This window comes from Ostrinia nubilalis, chromosome 15, assembly GCF_963855985.1.
Source record: "Ostrinia nubilalis chromosome 15, ilOstNubi1.1, whole genome shotgun sequence".
NCBI classification, from domain to species: Eukaryota; Metazoa; Arthropoda; class Insecta; order Lepidoptera; family Crambidae; genus Ostrinia; species Ostrinia nubilalis.
The window spans coordinates 440,168-461,717 of record NC_087102.1 but is presented as its reverse complement, the minus strand read 5'-3'; the positions used below and the strand labels follow the sequence as shown (position 1 = coordinate 461,717).

The 21,550-nt window shown below is 35.4% G+C and overlaps 1 protein-coding gene and 1 long non-coding RNA gene across 2 annotated transcripts in view; both read left to right on the top strand.

Moving 5' to 3' along the window:
* Positions 1–21,550, top strand: part of LOC135078628 (uncharacterized) — a 38,433-nt gene that overhangs the window by 5,815 nt on the left and 11,068 nt on the right. Inside the window, exon 2 of the long non-coding RNA XR_010258649.1 lies at positions 21,055–21,106. This is a non-coding gene — a long non-coding RNA (uncharacterized LOC135078628). The remainder of the gene's footprint in view (positions 1–21,054; positions 21,107–21,550) is intronic.
* Positions 17,464–19,976, top strand: LOC135078409 (uncharacterized). The gene is made up of 2 exons (XM_063972977.1): positions 17,464–18,043; positions 19,397–19,976. The coding sequence occupies exons 1-2, from the start codon at positions 17,477–17,479 to the stop codon at positions 19,760–19,762; spliced, it is 933 nt and encodes a 310-aa protein (XP_063829047.1). The 5' UTR covers positions 17,464–17,476; the 3' UTR covers positions 19,763–19,976.

The following is a 21,550-nucleotide window of genomic DNA, read 5'->3' as shown; positions in this document are numbered from 1 at the left end:
CTTGAGACAGGCTAAATTACACCATTATTGTTAATGACATTGAGCATACATTTTTTAAAATACCTTCGCGAAGTAAAACTTCTGTACGTAGTACTTATTATTATTCTGTGGTTCTAGTCCAATTATTGCGAACCAACGCGAGATATTTTACTTTAGTGATTGTATTGATGCTTTTTTATTTACCGACTATTTCTTATTTATTTATACATTACATTTATTTCTGGCAACAACGTACGTGGTAACTTATAAGTATTCATCCATCACAATTTTCCATAAATAAAAGTGTGATGTAATTTATTTTTCTCGGAAAATATCTGTCGCGATCGGCGTTGGGGCAATTTTTCTCAATTTTCGCCCCGATCCGTTTTCCACTCCCATAAACAAGTCAATGAGACATCGAACGGTTACTACAGGATATCGATAGTTGATATAATTTGTTATCGATGTTGCAAAAGAAAATTTTGTTTGGTTGGATTAAAAAAAAATGTACCTGACCATAGAATGTAGTTTTGCTGGCTGATACCCTATAAATGTCCTATCAACAGTCGACATCGAGCTAATCTAAATAGATACCGTGGCACCCTTAATCCCTAATTCTCGTCTTTTTTCTTTTTCAATGTTTCCCACATTTATTTTTTTCACTCCTGCCTTTCTTTAATCATCTGTCTGTTGTTGAGACATGAAAATAGATCATTAAAGTTACCGAAGAGTAAGTATATTCGTTAAAATGATAATTTTATCGATAAAATATAGTTTCAGTCCATCCCAGCCACTGTCACTCGGCCCCTCCGAGGGGAGTGGACAGATGCCTTTTATTTTTATTCTAACACTCCGCCGCCGGATTGGTTTGCATAATTACAGCGCCAGTATTTACGGGTTTTCGTAGGGTTAGTAATTCGAACCGACTCTTTATGGCCGCCATCTTGCCCCATTGAACCCAATGCGGAATTTAATTGGATTATCGGATCATGAGCGTATGCAACATTACTATTTATTTGTCTGATGTTGTTATGAAAATGTAATTTAACTACACTGAATACGATAAAAGATAATCCAATTATATACGAGACATAAACTTTGTATAATAAAAAGCCTAATTTATTGATACGACTGTTCGTTCGTTTCAGCCGAAAGACGTCCACTGCTGGACAAAGGCCTCCCCCAACTGTTACTACAATATAATTAAATAATAGGACATTCATTACTATCGTTTTGTAAATAATCGTGCTTACTATTGATGTTACGTATCTATAATGATACTTACTTGTAATTGGATTGAGTATCAAGTAAAAAAAATATTTTTTAATCCTATAAATTTTATTTTTAACTAAAACGAGCAAAACTTTTGCATTGTGATATTGTGCCATATTTCGCATATTGATTTTTGTGTTTATATCACAAGAAATGCAGTTTTCTCATTCTTTTACTTTAAATAACAGAACAAAGGCACAACCCTTGTACTGTTAATCACACTCTGAAACCCGTGCGCGTGCGTGTCAAAGTGACATAAAAACTTAATCCATCAAACAATAATGACACAAAAGTATGGTTTGCAAATGGATTTGGGCCACTAGCGTACCTTTATAGGCGGACAAAAACATTCTTTTAAATAAATCGGACCACTAAAACAAACGACGAGGAAAATTCCGACTGTATGAAAATTTAAACAACTTACTGACCGTTCGGAAGGTTATTTCGTAAAGTATTTTTTTAAAGTTTTTTTCTTCTTGAGTGTTAGTTTTGACATGGTAAGTAAGTACTACCATATCATGTCCTCGTGTGTATTTTTATTCTTTTGTAATAAGGTGTTTATTACAACAAGAGCTTTTTTTTCAGCACGTGCTTTATATTTTGGTTCAAATACGAGTAAATTTGTGGTCAATCCTAAATAATTTTCACATGCGAGGTATTCCATCTACATCGACGATACTTTAATAAGCCTACGCGTAAAAATTATCATCGGTGTGCTGCTACTTGTAAGGCCTGTCGATAGCTATAATAACGGTGGGTGTGTCTGTTTGCGACTATGGTTAGGCGAGTTAGAGCGTCGCCAACCAAGCGGCAATGAGTTTGTGGGAAAGTCGGGTTTTTGTTCTACACATAAATCTAAAAGAGAGAAGAATATTGCTTTACAATAATAGACAACATGTTCAAATGTGTAACTGATTCTGAAAAACGTTTTGATGAGATTCAGTAGTGCTTTCTAAGCATAATTCGATGTAAAAACTTATTCCAGCCAATATTCTTTACAATTTACATAGTAGAAATCTGGCATAATTTTTTAATTTAAAAACTTAACTGCCTGAGGTGGGGCTTGAACCTGCGACCTTTCGCTTACCGGTCGACTGCTCTGACTCTCCATTGACACAGATAATTTTGGGATTAAGGTAAAATACATTGTATTATTAATCACAATAATAATCTAATTACGCCAATTCTGTTAACGAAATGACCCAAGAGGTAAAATAATGTCATCAGATATTTCATCAGAATTTGATACATTTTTTTTGTAAAAATCCGCTCTTCAAATAAATAATTAAGCTATATTTTATATCCTGTTCGTTTTTAATAAAATCCTCTCACTATACATCAATACTTTCTTTATCTAAATACCTACGTCATTTATAGCATATTTATCTCAACCTATTTACTACGATGCATAAACATAATTAACGATGAGACATTATTAATAAAGTGAGTGTCGTCGGTTTCGCGCAATAAAAATGGATAAGTAGCAACACGCCCTCAAAGCGGTTGGAACCGGTCGGTAGTCGCCCGGTTATCGTGCGCCTGCGACGTCAGAAGTAACCTTATTTCTATATTGATTGGTGATTATGGACGTACCTATCTGACCCGAGTCTGGGTAGTAAGATAAGCGCTGGATATGATGTTTTCTGTGAGCTTTACGTCGGTTTTAGTAGGTACTTAAAAAGCTCACTTTCTTATTCTCTTTTTTTCTATTACCCTAAGACTCCAATCAATTAATTCTGGTTTCCGACTATCATAAAAATCATAGGTATCGATTGCGACACTCGTGTATCAGTAAGTTCTTAATTAAATCCACAACTTAACTATAGTAGTATTAATTATTGTTATTGTTGATCTCTTCACCTTTGCCTTGAAAAATTCATAATAATTTCTGCCCCAAAACACTCGTGGTAGTAAGTAACCGTTTTAAGTCGTTACTTCTTATTACTTTATTTCCTCTCTGGCGCCAGATTTAATATGATTTTTAATTAAATGATAAACGAACAAACAATTATTGTCTGGTTCCTTAATAACAGTTATTTAAATGATCATTAAATCATACGTTTATCTGCTGCAACAGTGTGAACAGTGTGGAAAATTATCCAACTGTCATTTTATTGAAATATTTTAATTACGTTCCAAATCACGATACTATTTGTCTTACCTTTAAATAGTGCCGACCAATTGGTTGTTTGTTTAACGAATAATTACTAGTGATGGGCCGACTATGGTCTTTGCCGACTAACCGACTAGCCGACTAATCGGTTTTCAAATTGCCGATTAGTCGGCCGACTAGTCGGCAATGCCGATCATTCTAATACCTACTTGTCCGAAGAATAATATCAAGATTTCTCAAAGAAATAAGAATATTTTTAATTATGAGAAAAAATAAAAAGTTACATTACAATCACCTAACATTACCTAAGGTAGATGTCATAATTTTCGACGCGCGGCGGAGGGGTCAGGGGAGGTGACAATATTTTTTCCCCGAAAAAAAAAAGGTGACAATATGATCGCCTCCTGCTGGGCTAGGATGCGCGCCGTGATATTATTCTTACTTATCGACGTCAAAATGTATGGGCAAATTGCGCTCATCGCGGCACGTATCCTAGGCTCCACTCCACCCTCCACGGTGATGGTCAGAAGCTGGGGGCGTGGGGGTACCCCCGCCTACATAGCACGGACTACCACCACCGTTGGATAGGCAGGGCCCGCCAATTGCTGGCGCAGACTGTGATAGTTGATGGCTTTGTCCGGATTCCCATAGTTCTTCACACTAAGGGGATCGAAGAGAGCTCAGGGGTTATTTATGTGGGTATACCTCATCCTTCCGATGAGAGGAGCCCCACATAATCTACCACTTCCCCGCAGGATAGGTATGCAATTCCATGCATTTTTTCCCCGAAAAAAAAGGGTCATAATTTTTATATGGACAAATTACATAAACTTTACACATTTTTGATGATTTCCTGGTAATTTTAACTAATCTTAACTTTGTATGAATTTAGACTGATTGCCAAAATTTTAAATCAGGTGAAACCACTTTTTATTGATTTTTTGCAGTCTAAAATGGTTTAGATTAACGCCCTTGGTCTACCTCATAAACATGTTGGTAATTATGAGTTTTATTTCATTCACATATATAATTTGTAATGCGCCGATTATAATCGGCAGATTTTGCCGAATAGTCGTCACTAGTCGGCCGACTACAAATGATGCCGAATAGTCGGCTTTCCCGACTAGTCGGCGACTAGTCGGCCCATCTCTAATAATTACACTATTCGGACATTTTCAATTAAAACAAGAACAATAATTTGAAATAACGACAATGCTTACGAAAAAAACAAACACGATACTTTCACAAAACTTAGGCCGAGTTGCACCACCAAACTTTAACGGTAACTTTAACGATAACCGGTAGTTTTTGTATGGAGTTTGACAGATTTTTGACGTTTGTCAAAGTTAAATTAAGATGGTGCAACTCAGCCTTAGAGTATTGTTATCAATTATTTATTTTGGTTTTGCGTATCTTCTCACACGTGGAAATAGACAATTTTCCAAGCAACCGCCCACTCAACCCAGACAGCTTTCTGATTTAGGTCTAGACGAAAATGTAGTTCAAAAACTGTAAAATTACATTTCAAAATATAAATTACATTTTGGTAACTCAATTTGCTACATAGGTACTTGATATCCTATCAAAATGGAAATATCTTAGGTATTAATGTAACAAGGTAAATCATATTTTAAATATCAGTCATAGTTACGAGCATTTCTTGTAAGAAGCAATAAATTATTGTGATTATGAAAAGTTTTATTACAAATTTACAAGTAGAATCTTTTATTTATTATCTGAGCAGTTAAAAGATTTCTGAAGACACGGAAAGTAGGACTTAATTTTTGTTAACCAGCATAAAAGTTATCATAAGGAACGACGATAGATTTTAAGTAGGTTTAAATTAACTTTGTGTTCGTGCTATTGTATGGGAGCATAGCAACATACGCACTCATTAATGACCAAGGGCTAACAATGGTCACATTAGTTAGGTCATGCAAGCGAAAACAATGCGAAAAGTATTCGCTACAAAACCGGCAAAAAGCACATCGTTACACCATAATCTATTGTAAACATTTTCCTCTGCTATGGGGAAACTCGTGGGTCATTCCATGACAAATGTTACCGAGGGTGAAAAACTAAATATGTTCTTTTCGCATTAAATCTGATGAATTTTGAAAGTAAACATTCCAAATTATAATGTGCAACAAAAAAAATCTGAAAGAAACAAGTAATTTTAAAGTTATTAGTCTTCAAAGTCTATACTTAAGTCAACTGTCTGAATGATCATTTTCTCTCTAATTATTGGTAATACGATTTAAAAAAAACTATCAATCTGTGAAACGTTTTGCCACTATATGATTCGAGGGTATTTATCATAGTATTGGTAGATAGCGTCATAGTCCCAAAAAAATTGATAATCATCAAGTTTTAAGTGTGTTTTCTTGTTAATTCGGCGATGTAACACCCGAAACAGAAAACCAGGTATTTGTTTTATTATTGTACCTTACACATGGATTAGGGTAACAATATTTGGTAAAAGTAAGGTCATGGTAGTAATGATTTCAAATACTAACTAATATCTGAGCATGATACTAATTTAGTATGTTTCTTTCTTGATTAAAAACTGTAACACCCGAAACGTTTCGGGTATTACATTTTTATTTCTATGTCGATAATGTGTGTATATTGCTTGGAGAAGTGAAAAAGTATTACTGTGAGGCTCCTTCGACCTCCCACTAGCGCTGGCATCGGAAAAGGAGTCATATTTCTCAATTTAAGACTTTTTTGAAATGTCGACTTAACACTAAAATTAAGGTACTGCTAAAAAGTGTCGATGTTTGACATTTCCAATAAATATCGTAATTAGAAATTAAAGTAATGCTATTTCAAGCCAAAAACAATAGAAAAAGCTATATTCTGAGGAAATATTAAACTTGAACTTTGTATATTTTTTAAAAAAAGCTGCTTCGTAATTTCAAACCAGAATTCGCTCTATTTGTGTTTATTTGTTGTACTCCTTATTTCGAAGTACCTAGAAACTAATAAAACACCGATTTTATCGATAAAACACGTTGAATTTTCGTACTCGTAACACCCGAAACAAAACCATTGTAACACCCGAAACAAAGAAAAAATTTATAAAAAAATAGTAAAACGTTTTATGTGACAGTGATTGTATGTTACATGGTTTGTAAATTTCATACTTTAGAAGTCCTGTAAGTTTTAGGTATGATTCCTTAAGAAAATTCGCTAAATTTCGAGTAAATGCAGCAACAGTCAGAACATAGAGGCAAAATCTCGTAACGCCCGAAACGCACACTTTTCGACTCATATTTTCGTTATCCTACATTCTAAGCTGTACAAACTTTATTATTTAGATAAAACAACTAAAAACGGACAGATTAAGGCACTAACGTTATCAAAATTCTATTTCAAAATACATGAAATTGTTGAATATGTGTGTACGAACGTAACACCCGAAACGATGGAATGACCCTAGTACTAAATTATGAGAAAGAAAATTGCCCATAAATGTCATAGGGTCATTCCATCGTTTCGGGTGTTACGTTCGTACACACATATTCAACAATTTCATGTATTTTGAAATAGTATTTTAATAATGTTAGTGCCTTAATCTGTCCGTTTTTAGTTGTTTTATCTAAATAATAAAGTTTGTACAGCTTAGAATGTAGGATAACGAAAATATGAGTCGAAAAGTGTGCGTTTCGGGCGTTACGAGATTTTGCCTCTATGTTCTGACTGTTGCTGCATTTACTCGAAATTTAGCGAATTTTCTTAAGGAATCATACCTAAAACTTACAGGACTTCTAAAGTATGAAATTTACAAACCATTTAACATACAATCACTGTTAAATAAAACGTTTTACTATTTTTTTATAAATTTTTTCTTTGTTTCGGGTGTTACAATGGTTCTGTTTCGGGTGTTACGAGTACGAAATTTCAACGCGTTTTATCGATAAAATAGGTGTTTTATTAGTTTCTAGGTACTTCAAAATAAGGAGTACAACAAATAAACACAAATAGAGCGAATTCTGGTTTGAAATTACGAAGCAGCTTTTTTTTTTAAATATACAAAGTTCAAGTTAAATTTTTCCTCAGAATATAGCTTTTTCTATTGTTTTTGGCTTGAAATAGCATTACTTTAATTCCTAATTACGATATTTATTGGAAATGTCAAACATCGACACTTTTTAGCAGTACCTTAATTTTAGTGTTAAGTCGACATTTCAAAAAAGTCTTAAATTGAGAAATATGACTCCTTTTCCGATGCCAGCGCTAGTGGGAGGTCAAAGGAGCCTCACAGTAATACTTTTTCACTTCTCCAAGCAATATACACACATTATCGACATAGAAATAAAAATGTAATACCCGAAACGTTTCGGGTGTTACAGTTTTTAATCAAGAAAGAAACATACTAAATTAGTATCATACTCAGATATTAGTTAGTATTTGAAATCATTACTACCATGACCTTACTTTTACCAAATATTGTTACTCTAATCCATGCGTAAGGTACAATAATAAAACAAATACCTGTTTTTCTGTTTCGGGTGTTACATCGCCGAAGTAACATGAAAACACACTTAAAACTTGATGATTATCAATTTTTTTGGGACTATGACGCTATCTACCAATACTATGATAAATACCCTCGAATCATATAGTGGCAAAACGTTTCACAGATTGATAGTTTTTTTTAAATCGTATTACCAATAAATTAGAGAGAAAATGATCATTCAGACAGTTGACCTAAGTATAGACTTTGAAGACTAATAACTTAAAAATTACTTGTTTCTTTCAGTTTTTTTTTGTTGCACATTATAATTTGGAATGTTTACTTTCAAAATTCATCAGATTTAATGCGAAAAGAACATATTTAGTTTTTCACCCTCGGTAACATTTGTCATGGAATGACCCCATAGAAATTAAAGAAGCCAGCCTGTCTGATGCAACAAAGGCCTGTCTTCGATATGACAACAAAAACGATTTCTCCGTACTCATTCGAATACCACCTTTATTTCCTCAGCCATAGGAACCAATAACTTAGCACAAACTGCAAACTGATACAAAAATAAGCTTTCACAAATTCAATAAAAACTCAACCTTAACATAAAAGTGTTACGTCAGGCCTGGCTCACTCCGCGCGGTACATCCGATAATTACCTACAGCGAAGCGCCCCGGCGCCGGCGGGTATTATATCAGTCGAGTGTCACGCGCGCGCCCGTCAGGACGCTGGCGTGCGTTGTAGTACCTAATTCTATGATCGAAGTATTATTTAAAAATGGACATAAAGAGAAAGAAATAATATTGTGCGGCGTTCGGGTGTTTAAATTCGAAAAGAAATCTACCGGATTTATCTTTTTTTTTCGCTTCCCAAAGATACTGAAAGGTATGTTGGTCATGTAGGTAATCAATAATTCTTAGGATAGTATAGGAACCTAACCTACCATGACTACTGCTCAGAATGCGTTCGTTCGTTTCAGCCAAATGACGTCCACTGCTGGACAAAGGCCTCTCCCAAGGTTTTCCATAATGAATGCGTACTTACATACATGACATACGTATCATGAGGTACGTACCTCATGACATATAAGTAGATTAATTATTTTTTTCACTAGACAGCAACCCTAACAGCGTAAGAAGAGTTCAGAGGCACGCGATAGAAAGAGTCAAAACTTGTAGGTGAATAAAATTGTAGGTACGTAGTGCTGTGCGAGCTGAATTCCACTGTATCGCGTCGCAGCAAGACTCGCATTTATTTAAATCGTCTTGCGGAGTAATCCTTCTGTACCTGTACTATTACTTATTCTGTGGTTACGTGTCATTAGAAGCGCATTAGAATTGTTCGGGGGCTTGCCACAAAGCATGTCATTGCTTCCATCAACCCAAACCAATTTCAACTTTATTTATTTAACAATACAGTTGATAATCCCTCCTTAAATAATAACGGGGGTGTGAGTGAGAACCGTCATGTAGCTCGCTTGCATCGCATCGCGCGATGTGACGTCGACGACAGTTGCTATGCGGTCGTGATGAAATCGGTAAAATCCTTTCGTTATAGCGATTAGTCACTATCACACAACGATCAGCACGTGTAAGCGGAACTCTGATCATTATGTCAATTGATCAAGGTTGAATCTTCGATCATTTTAATTGGAGTAGGTAGGTATCTTAATTGTGGCACAATTGTGGTGACATTTGAGTGATAGTTCATTGTAGAAGCGATAAATTATAACTTACACCGATTAATAATAATAAATTATATGATTTGATTAGACTCGTTTATTAAGTGTTAGAAATAGGTATGTCTATTAATAAACGTTAAGAGCGTTTACGCCTTTCATGCGCAGTTTGGCTTAAAAACAGTACTTTTCAAACCTGTTTTAACCATCAACCAGTTACATTACAATTATGTTTTAATACTACTAATAATTTTAGGAAAGAGGAAACACCAATTTCTTTCCCTAAAGGCACAAGAAAACAATTTATACAGAAAAAACAGGCACAATTTATTAAATAATAATCAAGTTACTTATTTTCCTCGTTTTTAAAAAGTGTTTAAATGACTAAAAGCCAAAAATAATTATTTTTAAAATAATTTCAGAACGCTACGCTAGACGTAAACGCTCTTAAATTAGACGTCATTATTTTTAGCATCGCAAGATTAATACTCAACTTCATAAGTAGGTACCTACATAATTTTAATTGTGCAATTTAAAATTTTTCGAATCACGAGACAGTCAACATTATAATAAATAATTAATATTTTTTATTAGCCCGGGAATCAAATACATCACGTTTCGTCTTACCAAATAATGCTTGCCATACTTCAATTAATTGAAATAATTAGTGCATAACTATTCAGAATGTACTATTTAAAATGTGTAAAATATGTTATTGTACAATAACATTAAATATGTAGGCAATATTTTTGAGTTATTGACAAAAAGGCTTCTAAATCAGTGTTCGAGCCCACATCCTCATTTTACTGTGAATTAAACGTGTAATACAAGATACAGTCGAACTAATTAAGTAAGTCCGAACTTTAATGCACATAAAATTGATAACAAGTTATCAAACGATTGCTTTCTACCAATGAACACGTTCTAATAACGTTATAATATAATTATATCAGTAATTAGCAAGTATGTGATGGTCAAGGAGTCACGTACGCGGTGATGGATATTAAATATTAATAATGGTATCTCTTAACTAAACGAGCAAAGAGCGCTTACTTAACCGTATATTTGAAAAAATATTTTGTCCAGTCTGTCTCACTCTCAGGGCCAAGCTACAATTTGGAAAACCTAGTATGAATGTCATTTGCGCTAATTGGAATGAAATAGGAACCTAGTTTGTTTTGAAGTCGATATCCTACTTTTCGAAATTTTTAATATTTTTAAGCAACTGCTAAATAAATAATTTAAAAAAGTTGTTTAGAAAAATCATCAAAAAAATTCCTTAAATTTTGGTATATTTGCTTATTTATTATTGGAGTAAAGTCAACATCCATTAGTACCCAAGAGTAGAGCCTATTGCTGACAAAGGCGACATATTACATTATCCTTTTAATCCCAAGTAAGTTTTAAGTCTAAAGATTACCTACAAAGATAACAAAACAACTTTATATTAGTCACAGCTGGATTCGCCATATAGGTAAGTACCTATATGATAGCGTTTCTATACCTTGTCGCATTTTTACCTATAAAGTAGCAATATAACAAAAGATTGCAAACAAAGAAACGCCTTTAAAGGCAACAAAGAATGGAGTCACCTCTAGCCTAGACCTGAAGGCATCGGGTGTGACCTAGATAATTCTATGACTAATACTAATACCTACCTAGCGAGCACGTAAACTGGCTTCAAGCTATGCCTATTATCTTTTTTATTAGTTGCTAGTGATCTGCACATTAAAATGATGTACGGGTGTCGCGCACCAAGGTTATCGTTATAGTACCATCTTATGAAGCTGTAATAGAACTGACTTAACTAACTAATAACCCTCCTTCTGGCGCAGTCGGGTAAAAAGCTCTTCCCGAGAACATTAGGCTCACAGAGCTAGTTTTCAAACACTGTGCGCGAGCATTTCCTTGGAGTTTCTTGCGCGGCTTCTTTTCAGCACTGGCCCATTTATTGTCCCGAAGCAGTGGTAGGGTTAATACTTGGACGTGTAAAAGTGCTTTTTAAAAGCCTATTTGCAAAAATAGATGAGTTTTATGAGTCTTGATCCCCTCTCGTCATCCACCTTATATTTCCTTTTTTTCTCTGAAACAAAACACAATTTTTTTGTTCTTATTTAATTAACTAGCTTTCCGCCCGCGGCTTCGCCCGCGTGGAATTTTGTCTGTCACAGAAAAACTTTATCGCGCGCGTCCCTGTTTCAAAAACCGGGATAAACCTATCCTATGTTCTTTCCCGGGACTCAAACTATCTCTATGCCAAATTTCATCAAAATCGGTTGCGAGGTTTAAGCGGGAAAGCGTAACAGACAGACAGACAGACAGAGTTACTTTCGCATTTATAATATTAGTTGGGATTGTACAAAAACATGCCTTTACGGACAAGCTAAACATTGTGACACCTTCCTTGGTAATAACGATTTTACAACTAAAACTTATAAGTAATAGACTGATGATATTATGTGAATAGTGAGTAGGTCTAGGTACTACGAGTAAATTATAAAAACAAAAGAAAATGTGAATAAAATTTACATAAATTAAATATAATTATGTGCCGATTTAAGCTTTGAAGCTTAAAAGTTCGATTTGTAATGGGATTTAGAAAATATTTTGTAAGATTAAACCATGGTAACATACATTCTCGTATTGATGGTTAGCAATAAATATTTAAATTTTGACGTGATATTGCACAATCGTGTTTTTGGTCAGTTGAATCGTCACTAAAAATAATTTATTTAATTATAATATTGGTGGTATAATTTGTAAAATTGTACATGTTTGTTCAAAGGTTCTTATTCTTATCTCAGTTTGATTGCACAACTGAACATACCTATACCGTAATATATTATTGTGAAACAGTAAAAATGGGCTGAATGACGATGTCTTACATCGGCATGGCAACAACAGGAGTCGACATGTTTGTGACGCATGCGCACGTCGCGGACGTTAGTGAGTCAGGCCCGAGCTGAAACCACCACGTGGCTAGTCAAGCTTGATACTCGTACACCTAGTAGTCATAGCGTATCTGATTAAAATATAAAGAACATTCAAGAAAAATCATGATGTCATTAATTTTATTATTTCCAATTAGACTCAAAATTTTAGAACGCTTTTTGAACCCACAATAAATTTTAGAATAGTCATTACGAGATTACTACTATGTACCTTTATTTTTAAAAAATCTGTATTTTTATTTCTGGTCAAGTATTTTTTTTCTTTCTTTCTTCCGACTTCTTCAAAAAGTATGCTGACTTCACGTTTCCCCCTACCTGTGATTTGGGACGTTAATGTAAGCTAGCACTGAAAAGATAAACTTATAATAATAAAGGACTCTTAATTGGGGTCACTATTATTCTATTCGTGTAGAAGAACTAACACAATCTTGTGTATCGACTTTCGACATGTTGGTATTGGATCCTGACGCTAACAATTTTGTGGAACGCTTTCAAAGCAGGAAAAGCTTCCAGTTCCAAGTCACGGAATTCAGTCTGTTGATCGTCAGACATGATGATGAATTACGTTTCTGGACTGTTTCGGTAATTAGGAGTAGTGTTTTCCCCACACAAAATAATTACATTTAGAGTTAACACTAATAAAACTGAAAGACATGAATAAAGTATTACGTACGAGGTTACCTAATGTTATACTCCATATACCTTCATATTAGGTACTTTACGAGTATTTCCGCGGAAAAGTTTAATCAACAATATTTCCGTATTTCATCATAACGGTCGGATGATTCAAGAGTGAATGGGAAAATTGTGGTTTAAGTGTAGGATAGGTACATACATAGTTGTGACGGTGCATACCTAAGGCAGGGTGAAATATGTTTCATCGATCCATTGTCAAATTGCGTAATAATTAGAATGTATTGTCCCCGTCATACTAACGTTTTCCATTAGTATACTGGCATTTAAGTTACTTCGCGAATCACCAGGCCAGGTGGCAGGTAAAAAACTATCGAAAAACCCCAAAATTACGATGACTAGGCACTGACTTGTAGACGTGTGAATTGTGATACATTTCCTCAATATTTCAGCTGTAGTAGTTGCATGAGTCACATGCACCTTTTAGCTTGCTTAGCAACGGATCGATTAGTAAGAGTTGTCAAAACGCGCTGCGCTTGCGCTCCGTGACTTACTCAACATACAGGGTGTAATGTGCAATCTGCACAGAAGCTCAGGAACTTAACGAATAGTTATTAAAAGCATGTTCTGACAGTCTGAACCTACTATTTCAGTCCATACTTCTTTGTCGGAAACAGTGGATTTTTCCGGAAAATTCCTGAACATAAAATCGTCTTGTTTGTGGCTTGGTGTGAAATAAATAGAAATGTATTTTTCAATTGTATTTTTTAGTTTTGGAGTGTAATGTAGACAATGAAAACAATGTAAATCGCACACAATGGTAATTTAACTAATAAACTAAGTAACTCAGGGGTGAAAAATGAAGTGAAAAACATTCGCCTTTTATTTCCTGGAAACAAAGCTAATTAATCGAGTTCGGGCAACGATTCGAGTTCACTGTTAAAGTTTTCCCTAACAACCTGTATCTCGATGATTGCTCCGATTCCGAGTAATCGAATCAGTTCGGTGTTGCTATGGCCGATGGACGTGATTATATTCGATTGTTTTATCCGTATTCAAGATCGACTCTAGGAAGGAGTTCGATTCTAGGTAATGTTATGAAAATACTTTGTTCCTGACCTATAATCGATGGCTCCTACGTATACTGGCGTAAGTGAAAAAAGTAAATTTTACAGGAGAGCCATTTTAGTGGCCAGAACCATATTTTTGGGTCATATCTTCTGACCTACTAAAACGAATTTAATGAAATTTCACATTTAGCCTTAACATGTAATGCTTTTGCTACTGCTGTTATCAATTTTTATATTTTTCTTATATATTTTGAGATTTTACGCATTGCCCTTTTACGTCGGCATATTTCTATAATTTCATGTATATTGTTCAACGTAAAGAGACTTAAATGACAACGTAAATATAATATTTTAAGCGATTACTCTCTTTATTTATGCATGTAATTATTTTAATTGTTATCATGTGCTATATCAATAATAAATCAGTTAGAAAAAGTCGTTTAATGTACCGTTTTACGTTTTAACGCAAATACGCCCATATACTGTGCTCGAGATTTAGTTAGGTCTTTTAACATAATGTGTCATATTTAAAAAAAATATAAATTACTTGAAAAAATCGAATTGCCTAAGGCGGGAATTGAACCCACGATGCCTTAGGCAGTTCGATTTTTTCAAGTTATTTATAATTTTCAAATTAGTTTGAGATGCGACTCTTAACGCTAAAAATTAAATAACTATATAATGTGTCATAATTTATAAATAAAACAATTTGCTAAATATTTTCATGGCTTTATTTAAGATTTGGATTATAAAAAATATATGTTTATGTAAGCAACTACTCGTATAGATTGACGAATCGTATGATTGGGCTTTATACGTGGCGTAGTTTTGCACATACGCCTATTTGCCTAAAATTTTATTTTGTATCTAATGGAAAAAAATTTTTTTTTTCTTACTGATGTTATAGATTAGAGCAAAGTGAAATCATTGCTTAAATAATTGGAAAAAGGCGTAAGCGGCAGTTTCGCCCTTGTACGTAGGAGCCATCGTAATAGTTTGCTATTACCGAGAGCTTTATACCTGTGTAGTTTTGAACTTCTTGTTAGATTCAGTTTCTAAACGGATAACAATCACTATTGAAAACTAAATTTAATGCAGCAATTCCAGAAGCCCTCGTGTTAATTCGAATCTTTTAGTTGAACTTTTTGAAAAATATTTAGACCAAATTAAGGGCAGAATTTTGACAGGCAGTACAATTAAGTACTTACTTAGTTCTATTTTTCAGTGTTGACTCTAATATTCTAGTAGAAACTTTTTAATAACTCCTAACATGAATGAATGAATTTGTGTTTTGAAAATTTCACAAGAGTTCAAATTTTAGTTAGTTAAATTGCTGTAATAGGAAATATTTGTTGCATCACCATGTTATACGATTTTTCTGTGTTTTTATAGGTATTGGAAAAAGTTGAAAACCTTCTACACGTTAGAATATCGATACCTACTCGTAGATACCCATTGACAAGCTATTGTTATTTGATGCAAACGAATGCAGCCGTGAATGGCCTGCCTACTTTATTATCATTCAAATGAATTCGCCACTTTTGGCGAAAACATTCGCTGAGCATCACGTCTTAAAATAAATACCAAAAAACCATCAATTTTGCATAATTTTATTCGCTATTTTTCCTTTTCGAACTAGTATTTTAAACACAACGGATGTAAATTCGTTAAAATGTAGAGTCGGTTTTGAATTTTTATTTTCTTTTAAATTGAATGCGGGGTGTAAATATTTAGTACGTGCTTAACTGCTTATTAGATAGCTAGAAAATTTAATGTAAATTTTCTCATGTCTGATGTCTTTTTGTGGCCCTAGTCTGTATGATGATGACCATTTTCTCCAAAAACTGGTCTAGATAGACTTGGTCTAAGGAATTCGAAGCAAATCATTATTCATTTTTTTTTTTACTTTCAAATCAAAAACATTCAAAATGGCCCTCTTTTAGATTTAAGCCTCTGAAACAAAAAAAAATACAGGAAACTATCTCTTGTAATTATAAAAACATCTAGGCGCGTGTTTCCTTTTACAGGCAAAATTGCGGTCTCCAAGTTGGTAATTTCACGGCCTAAAACATACTAATATCCAGCACTATATTATGGCCTAATCATGTAGACTTTCCATTTCGGTCTAGACAAATTGCAGACAGCAAAAAACTGGTTGGCAACATGCGCAGGACACGCTTTCTCCAGGCCATGTAAGGTCAAGTAGATTATGTTTGCCTAGGATAGGATTAAAATATGTTTAGCAACTTTGTATTTGTATAAAACTAGCGGTCCGCCCCTTTGCACGGGTGCAATTGAATATCGCGGCTTTTCTCTTTAATAATATGCATGTTATACATATTTAAACCTTCCTCTTGAATCACTTTATCTATTAAAAAAACCGCATCAAAATCCGTTGCGTAATTTTAAAGATTTAAGGCTGGGTTGCACCATCCTACTTTAACTTTGAGTAACGTCAAAAATCTGTCAAATTCCATACAAAAAACACCGGTTATCGTTAAAGTTACGGTCAAAGTCAGGTGGTGCAACTCAGCCTAATTGATTTTGAGTCTTGCTCTACAGAAGTACAGACACAAAATTCAAAATCCATTCTGGCAAAGCTTTGTTCGCTAACAAAAAAAAACTAAAAGTTAATTCTTATAGGTTTCGAACGAGCAATGTCATATATTTAAAATGAATTAACGTGCAAGCATTAAAAATCTAGGTCATCTGTTTACTAATTAAAATATGTTAACTAACTAATCAGCATGTGCATAATATTATTATTTCCACTGACGTTTAACTATTTTCCACAAGAACGAATTAATTATTATGTTACTAAAATAAAATGTTTATTGCATTGATAAGCTTATGCTCACGGCTTCACCTATTCCTGAATTTCAGCAAGCTCTTAAGGCATGTCCCCATCAAAAACTATATTATTTATCAACAGCATTTTTTACATGAAGTTTGCATCTTGATAAAATCCAATTTGTCTCCATTTGGATTGTTTCAATTTTATTTTGTAATAAATAAATAAAGACAAAGACCTGTAACTGTAATTACGATATAGTCTTGCATACTTTCAGCGATACGTCTATGGTAGGTATGCACATAGAGTTTCCAATCAATGTCGTACTTTTCTATTAGCATAAGTACCAACTTAAGTATTTAAAAAATGGGTGTGCAAAATAGCCAGCGTTGTAAGTTGTAACAGCTTTAATAGATAGTAAATTGAAGTTTAGACTGTGTTCTTGTCCTGATGATTCAACTCGCCTAAAATTGTACCTACCTAACTAGACAATCGATAACAGTTGCATATCACCATTAAAATGGAACGTGACTCTGTCCGCACGTTGCTTCGCTCCCTCGCGGCGACTCAGCAACATGCCGCGTCCGCCGGCGCCCTGCGAGCGAGCGAGACGGGCGCTGTTGCCCGGCATCACGTGTATCTGGCATGTTGCCGCGCCCCCCGCGGCGGCTCGCGTCATCCAGTGCCGCAACAAATGTTTACGCGACAGACGTGTATCGGGAAACAAGACATGGCGACCGTGTGGGACGACGACAAGATCTTCAGATTGATCGAGCTTTTCCAGAAGAATAGAATACTATGGGACTCCTCAGCTTGGACCAAAGATTACAGGAACAAAACGAGGAAGTTGGACACGTGGGCTGAGATAGCAAAGTTGTTGAAGGTACCGACGCACGATGTGGAAAGTAAGATGCATACGCTTCGGTCGCAGTTTGCCCGCGAGCGGAAGAAGGCGATGGCCATGAAGCCGGCTGGCGTGGAAATGGCCGAGGTGGAGAAATCTATCAAGTGGAAGTTCTACGACGCGCTGAAGTTTCTGCCCGCGGGGCCCACCAGGGGATTCGGGAACGATGGCACGACGAACGCGGTAAGCAAGACATTTTTTATTAGGCTGAGTTGGACCTAGGGTTGCCAGGCGTCCGGCTTTAGCCGGACATGTTTGGCTTTTTAGGGTCTTGTCCGGCCAAATATTGCCTTGTCCGGCCTGTCCGGCTTTTGTTAGGCTTTTTATTTGGTTGCCGCGCCAGGCGAAAGTCAAGCCACAGAATCATATGAAGCGCACGCATCAGGATGTTGGTTAGCAACCGATGATGATAGTACTCACTTATGAGCTGACACTAATTGCACCCCCCCCCCCCCCCGTCACATGTCCGGCTTTTAGGGTAAAATGTCCGGCCAAATGAAACACAAAGTCCGGCTTTTGTGATTTTGGACCTGGCAACCCCAGTTGGACCATCTTATTTAAATCGTGACTATAATAGGCTAACCGGTGTTTTTTGCATGGAGTTTGACAGACTTTTGGCGTTCGTTAAAGTTAAATTAAGATGGTGCAACCCATCCTTACAATAAGGTCCGGTTTTGTCAATCGATTGCCATGATGACAGTTTATATTTTAAAACGCATAAGACATGCGCATTCGCGCAATAAAGAAAATTATGACAAACCCAATTTAATTTTTTAAATGTTAACAAAAATATTAAACCTTTTTGTATACCCAAGATAACCACCAACTAACGACAGCTCAATGTAATACAGGTTCATAGAATAGACGAGCCATATTAGTTAACTTAAGGTTTTATGCGTTTTGTTTTTGTTACATAACTTACATGAACGTTAATCCAAAGAAGGCGATTGTAGAGGTGTTATTTTTAATTCAGCTCGATCCAGTTTTCTAGTCGACCTAGGAACCTATTTATTTTGTCGTAGTATTATAAAATATATCGTCCGTATTGCTTTACTTGTGGCCGATTTTATCACTACCTAGCACGTGAACTTGTTTATTTAGTGTTTTTAATTACCTTTTCCATATTCGCATAATATTAAACTTAGTAATAGAATTCCATGGACTATGAGAACAATATTTATGCAAAAATGGTGTAGTCTGACCTTCGATCAACAAATACCGACTAGATATCGAGTCAGCGCAAAAAATACGAGTCGGGAAATTACACCGCACTTGAAAAGTGTGCTTTTATTAATTAACACATTTAGCGGGGTGTACATGGGAATTGTAGACTTTAAAATATTAAATTAAATTGCAGACGAAAAAAATAACCTCCTTTTTTGAAGTCGGTTAAAAAGAGATTAAATACAAAAAACACTTCTCAAGTGCGCTCTTATTTCCTGAGACGTCATTTTTGTGCTGACCCGATATCTAGTAGGGTTGGTTGAATACTTACATGACCTAATAAGCAATAAAGCAATTTTCATTTCATTTCAGGGAAACCCAAACGACTATCTGGAGGTGGAGTTCTCCGACGAGTCTCGATCATCCCGGTCGACTTCCGAACGTTCCTCGCACCCCGCGCCGGGCCCGTCACGCAGCCGAAACCGAGCCAAACGGAGAAGCGAAGAGGTATTAGAAGGATACGACGAATGGGTCAGGCGCCAGAGAATACGCGATTACTACGAGTCTAAAAAAGACGAGTTCGACTTTTATGGACAGTACGTTGCTTCGGAGCTGAGGCAGACAACGGATGACATGGCCGTCCTGCAAGCCAAGCATCGGATTAATACTATACTGGTAGATTTGAGGTTGGGCAAATACAGACGGAATGGGCCCTTCTCGGGGGACCGGGACTGGTAACCTGAAGTATGGGCTTTTCCTGAAATATTCAGGCACCAATAGGGTGGCACAATGTACTCAATTCGTAAGCACTGTAATAGTCTAGTATGTAAGAGAAATAAACATTATTTTAGTTATTATTTGCTGTAAACGACCACAAATGAATGGTAATTTTTTGAGTACAAAAATGACTACAAGTTTAGCTCTACACAGGTGTAGAGCTTATACATTCCTGTTAAATCCGCATCCCACTTAACATCAGGTGCGATTGTGGTCAAATACCTGCCTTGTTATGCATAAAAAAAAAAAAAAATGTTTAATAACTTTCATTCAAAAGTATATAAAAGTTTCTGTGCAGCTAAATGTAGTCATAATGTTTTATTGCATTTGTATCATGTTGGTACATACCTACATTAGGTCTTAAATATAATACGCATAACGTACGTATAAAGACATACAACATAACATGTTGCTTTTAAGATTGCTGTGTTTTACTCGAATTAAGAAGAGCTATTTTTAAGTTATATTGATGTGCAAAATTAATGTGACTCTTTTCATTATATTGCATTTACCTTCACCTCATGGAAATCTATTAAAAATGTGTGTTAAATGTAAGGATTTGAATGATTAATAAATATACTCTCATACTCAAAGGCTTTCATTTATTTCTACTTGAATATATATACAACACTGAACGAGAAACATAATCTTCGGGCTATGTAATTACATGACTGGCTATCAGGAAAATGATATCAAAAGTATCTTTATTTAAAAAAAAGGTAGGTAGAGCTAAAAAGTGTTCTTAAAAATGCTTATAAAATAAAAACTAAAGTGTTACTCAACCAAATTAAATTATTTTTTTATGGAACCAAATCCGCGTCGAAAAATAAACAACCGAATTGAGAACCTCTTCCTTGCTCATATTTATCTTAGTTGAAGTTAGTACTTGCAGAGTTGTACCAAACACATGAATCATACATTACACTCCTGCCAATATCCTCGCCGTCCGCCATGTTGTCTAGATAGTCGCCCCCGAACCATTCCCCGTGTAAACAGAAGCTCGCTCGGTTATTCGCGGTCGTAAAACCGCGGCTGCATCATCGCCTATCGCCGCGTTGTGTAACTTATGAGGGGCGGTGCAGACAGGCGGGAATTAAAACGCCGCGTTTCAAATGCTTTTTTAGATTAAACTCAATGTTTCAAGAAACAAACCACTTTTTATTTTTTTAAGTAGTAAGAATTATGTAACATTCCACTTTTCTTTCAGCATCTACCACAGACCTATGAAAATAAAACATGTTTTTTTTCTACAGGTCCAAAGCTTCGGGTAGTCGGTCGGTGTCTGTTGAAATTCCTTTTGTTGATGTAAGTGATCATTCCTTAACCCTCATTACCGTGCAAGTTGTAAGTACCGTAAATGAATCATTTTTGTTCAACTGATTTATTTTTGTTTGTGCCTGCTCGTCTATCCAGCCCAGTCCCCTAACCGTCACAATCGCACAAATGATTCCAGAATTTACACCCACCCCAGGTGGAGTTTACGAGGCATGCCATACAAATGCATGGTGTCATACATACGCCAGGCTCGCTCTGTTTACGACTGCTGTTTATGAAGGGTCTGACTGAAATTAGAACCTGATTTGGAGGGTTCAGTTTAATGAATTTTCGGGATGATTTAAGGACTCTGTAGGAATTTAATTCACTCATGGTTTTCTCTGTTAGTTGTAGGTAGTTGTTGGAGATTGACAGTCAATCAAGCCAGTACATGATACAAAGGCATGACTGACATAGTATCCAAATCGCAAAAAA

Coding starts and splice junctions, on each gene's coding strand:
- LOC135078409 (XM_063972977.1), top strand. CDS start 17,477: ATGGAACGTGACTCTGTCCGCACGTTGCTTCGCTCCCTCGCGGCGACT. Junction 18,044..19,396: donor ACGATGGCACGACGAACGCG/GTAAGCAAGACA, acceptor ATTTCATTTCAG/GGAAACCCAAACGACTATCT.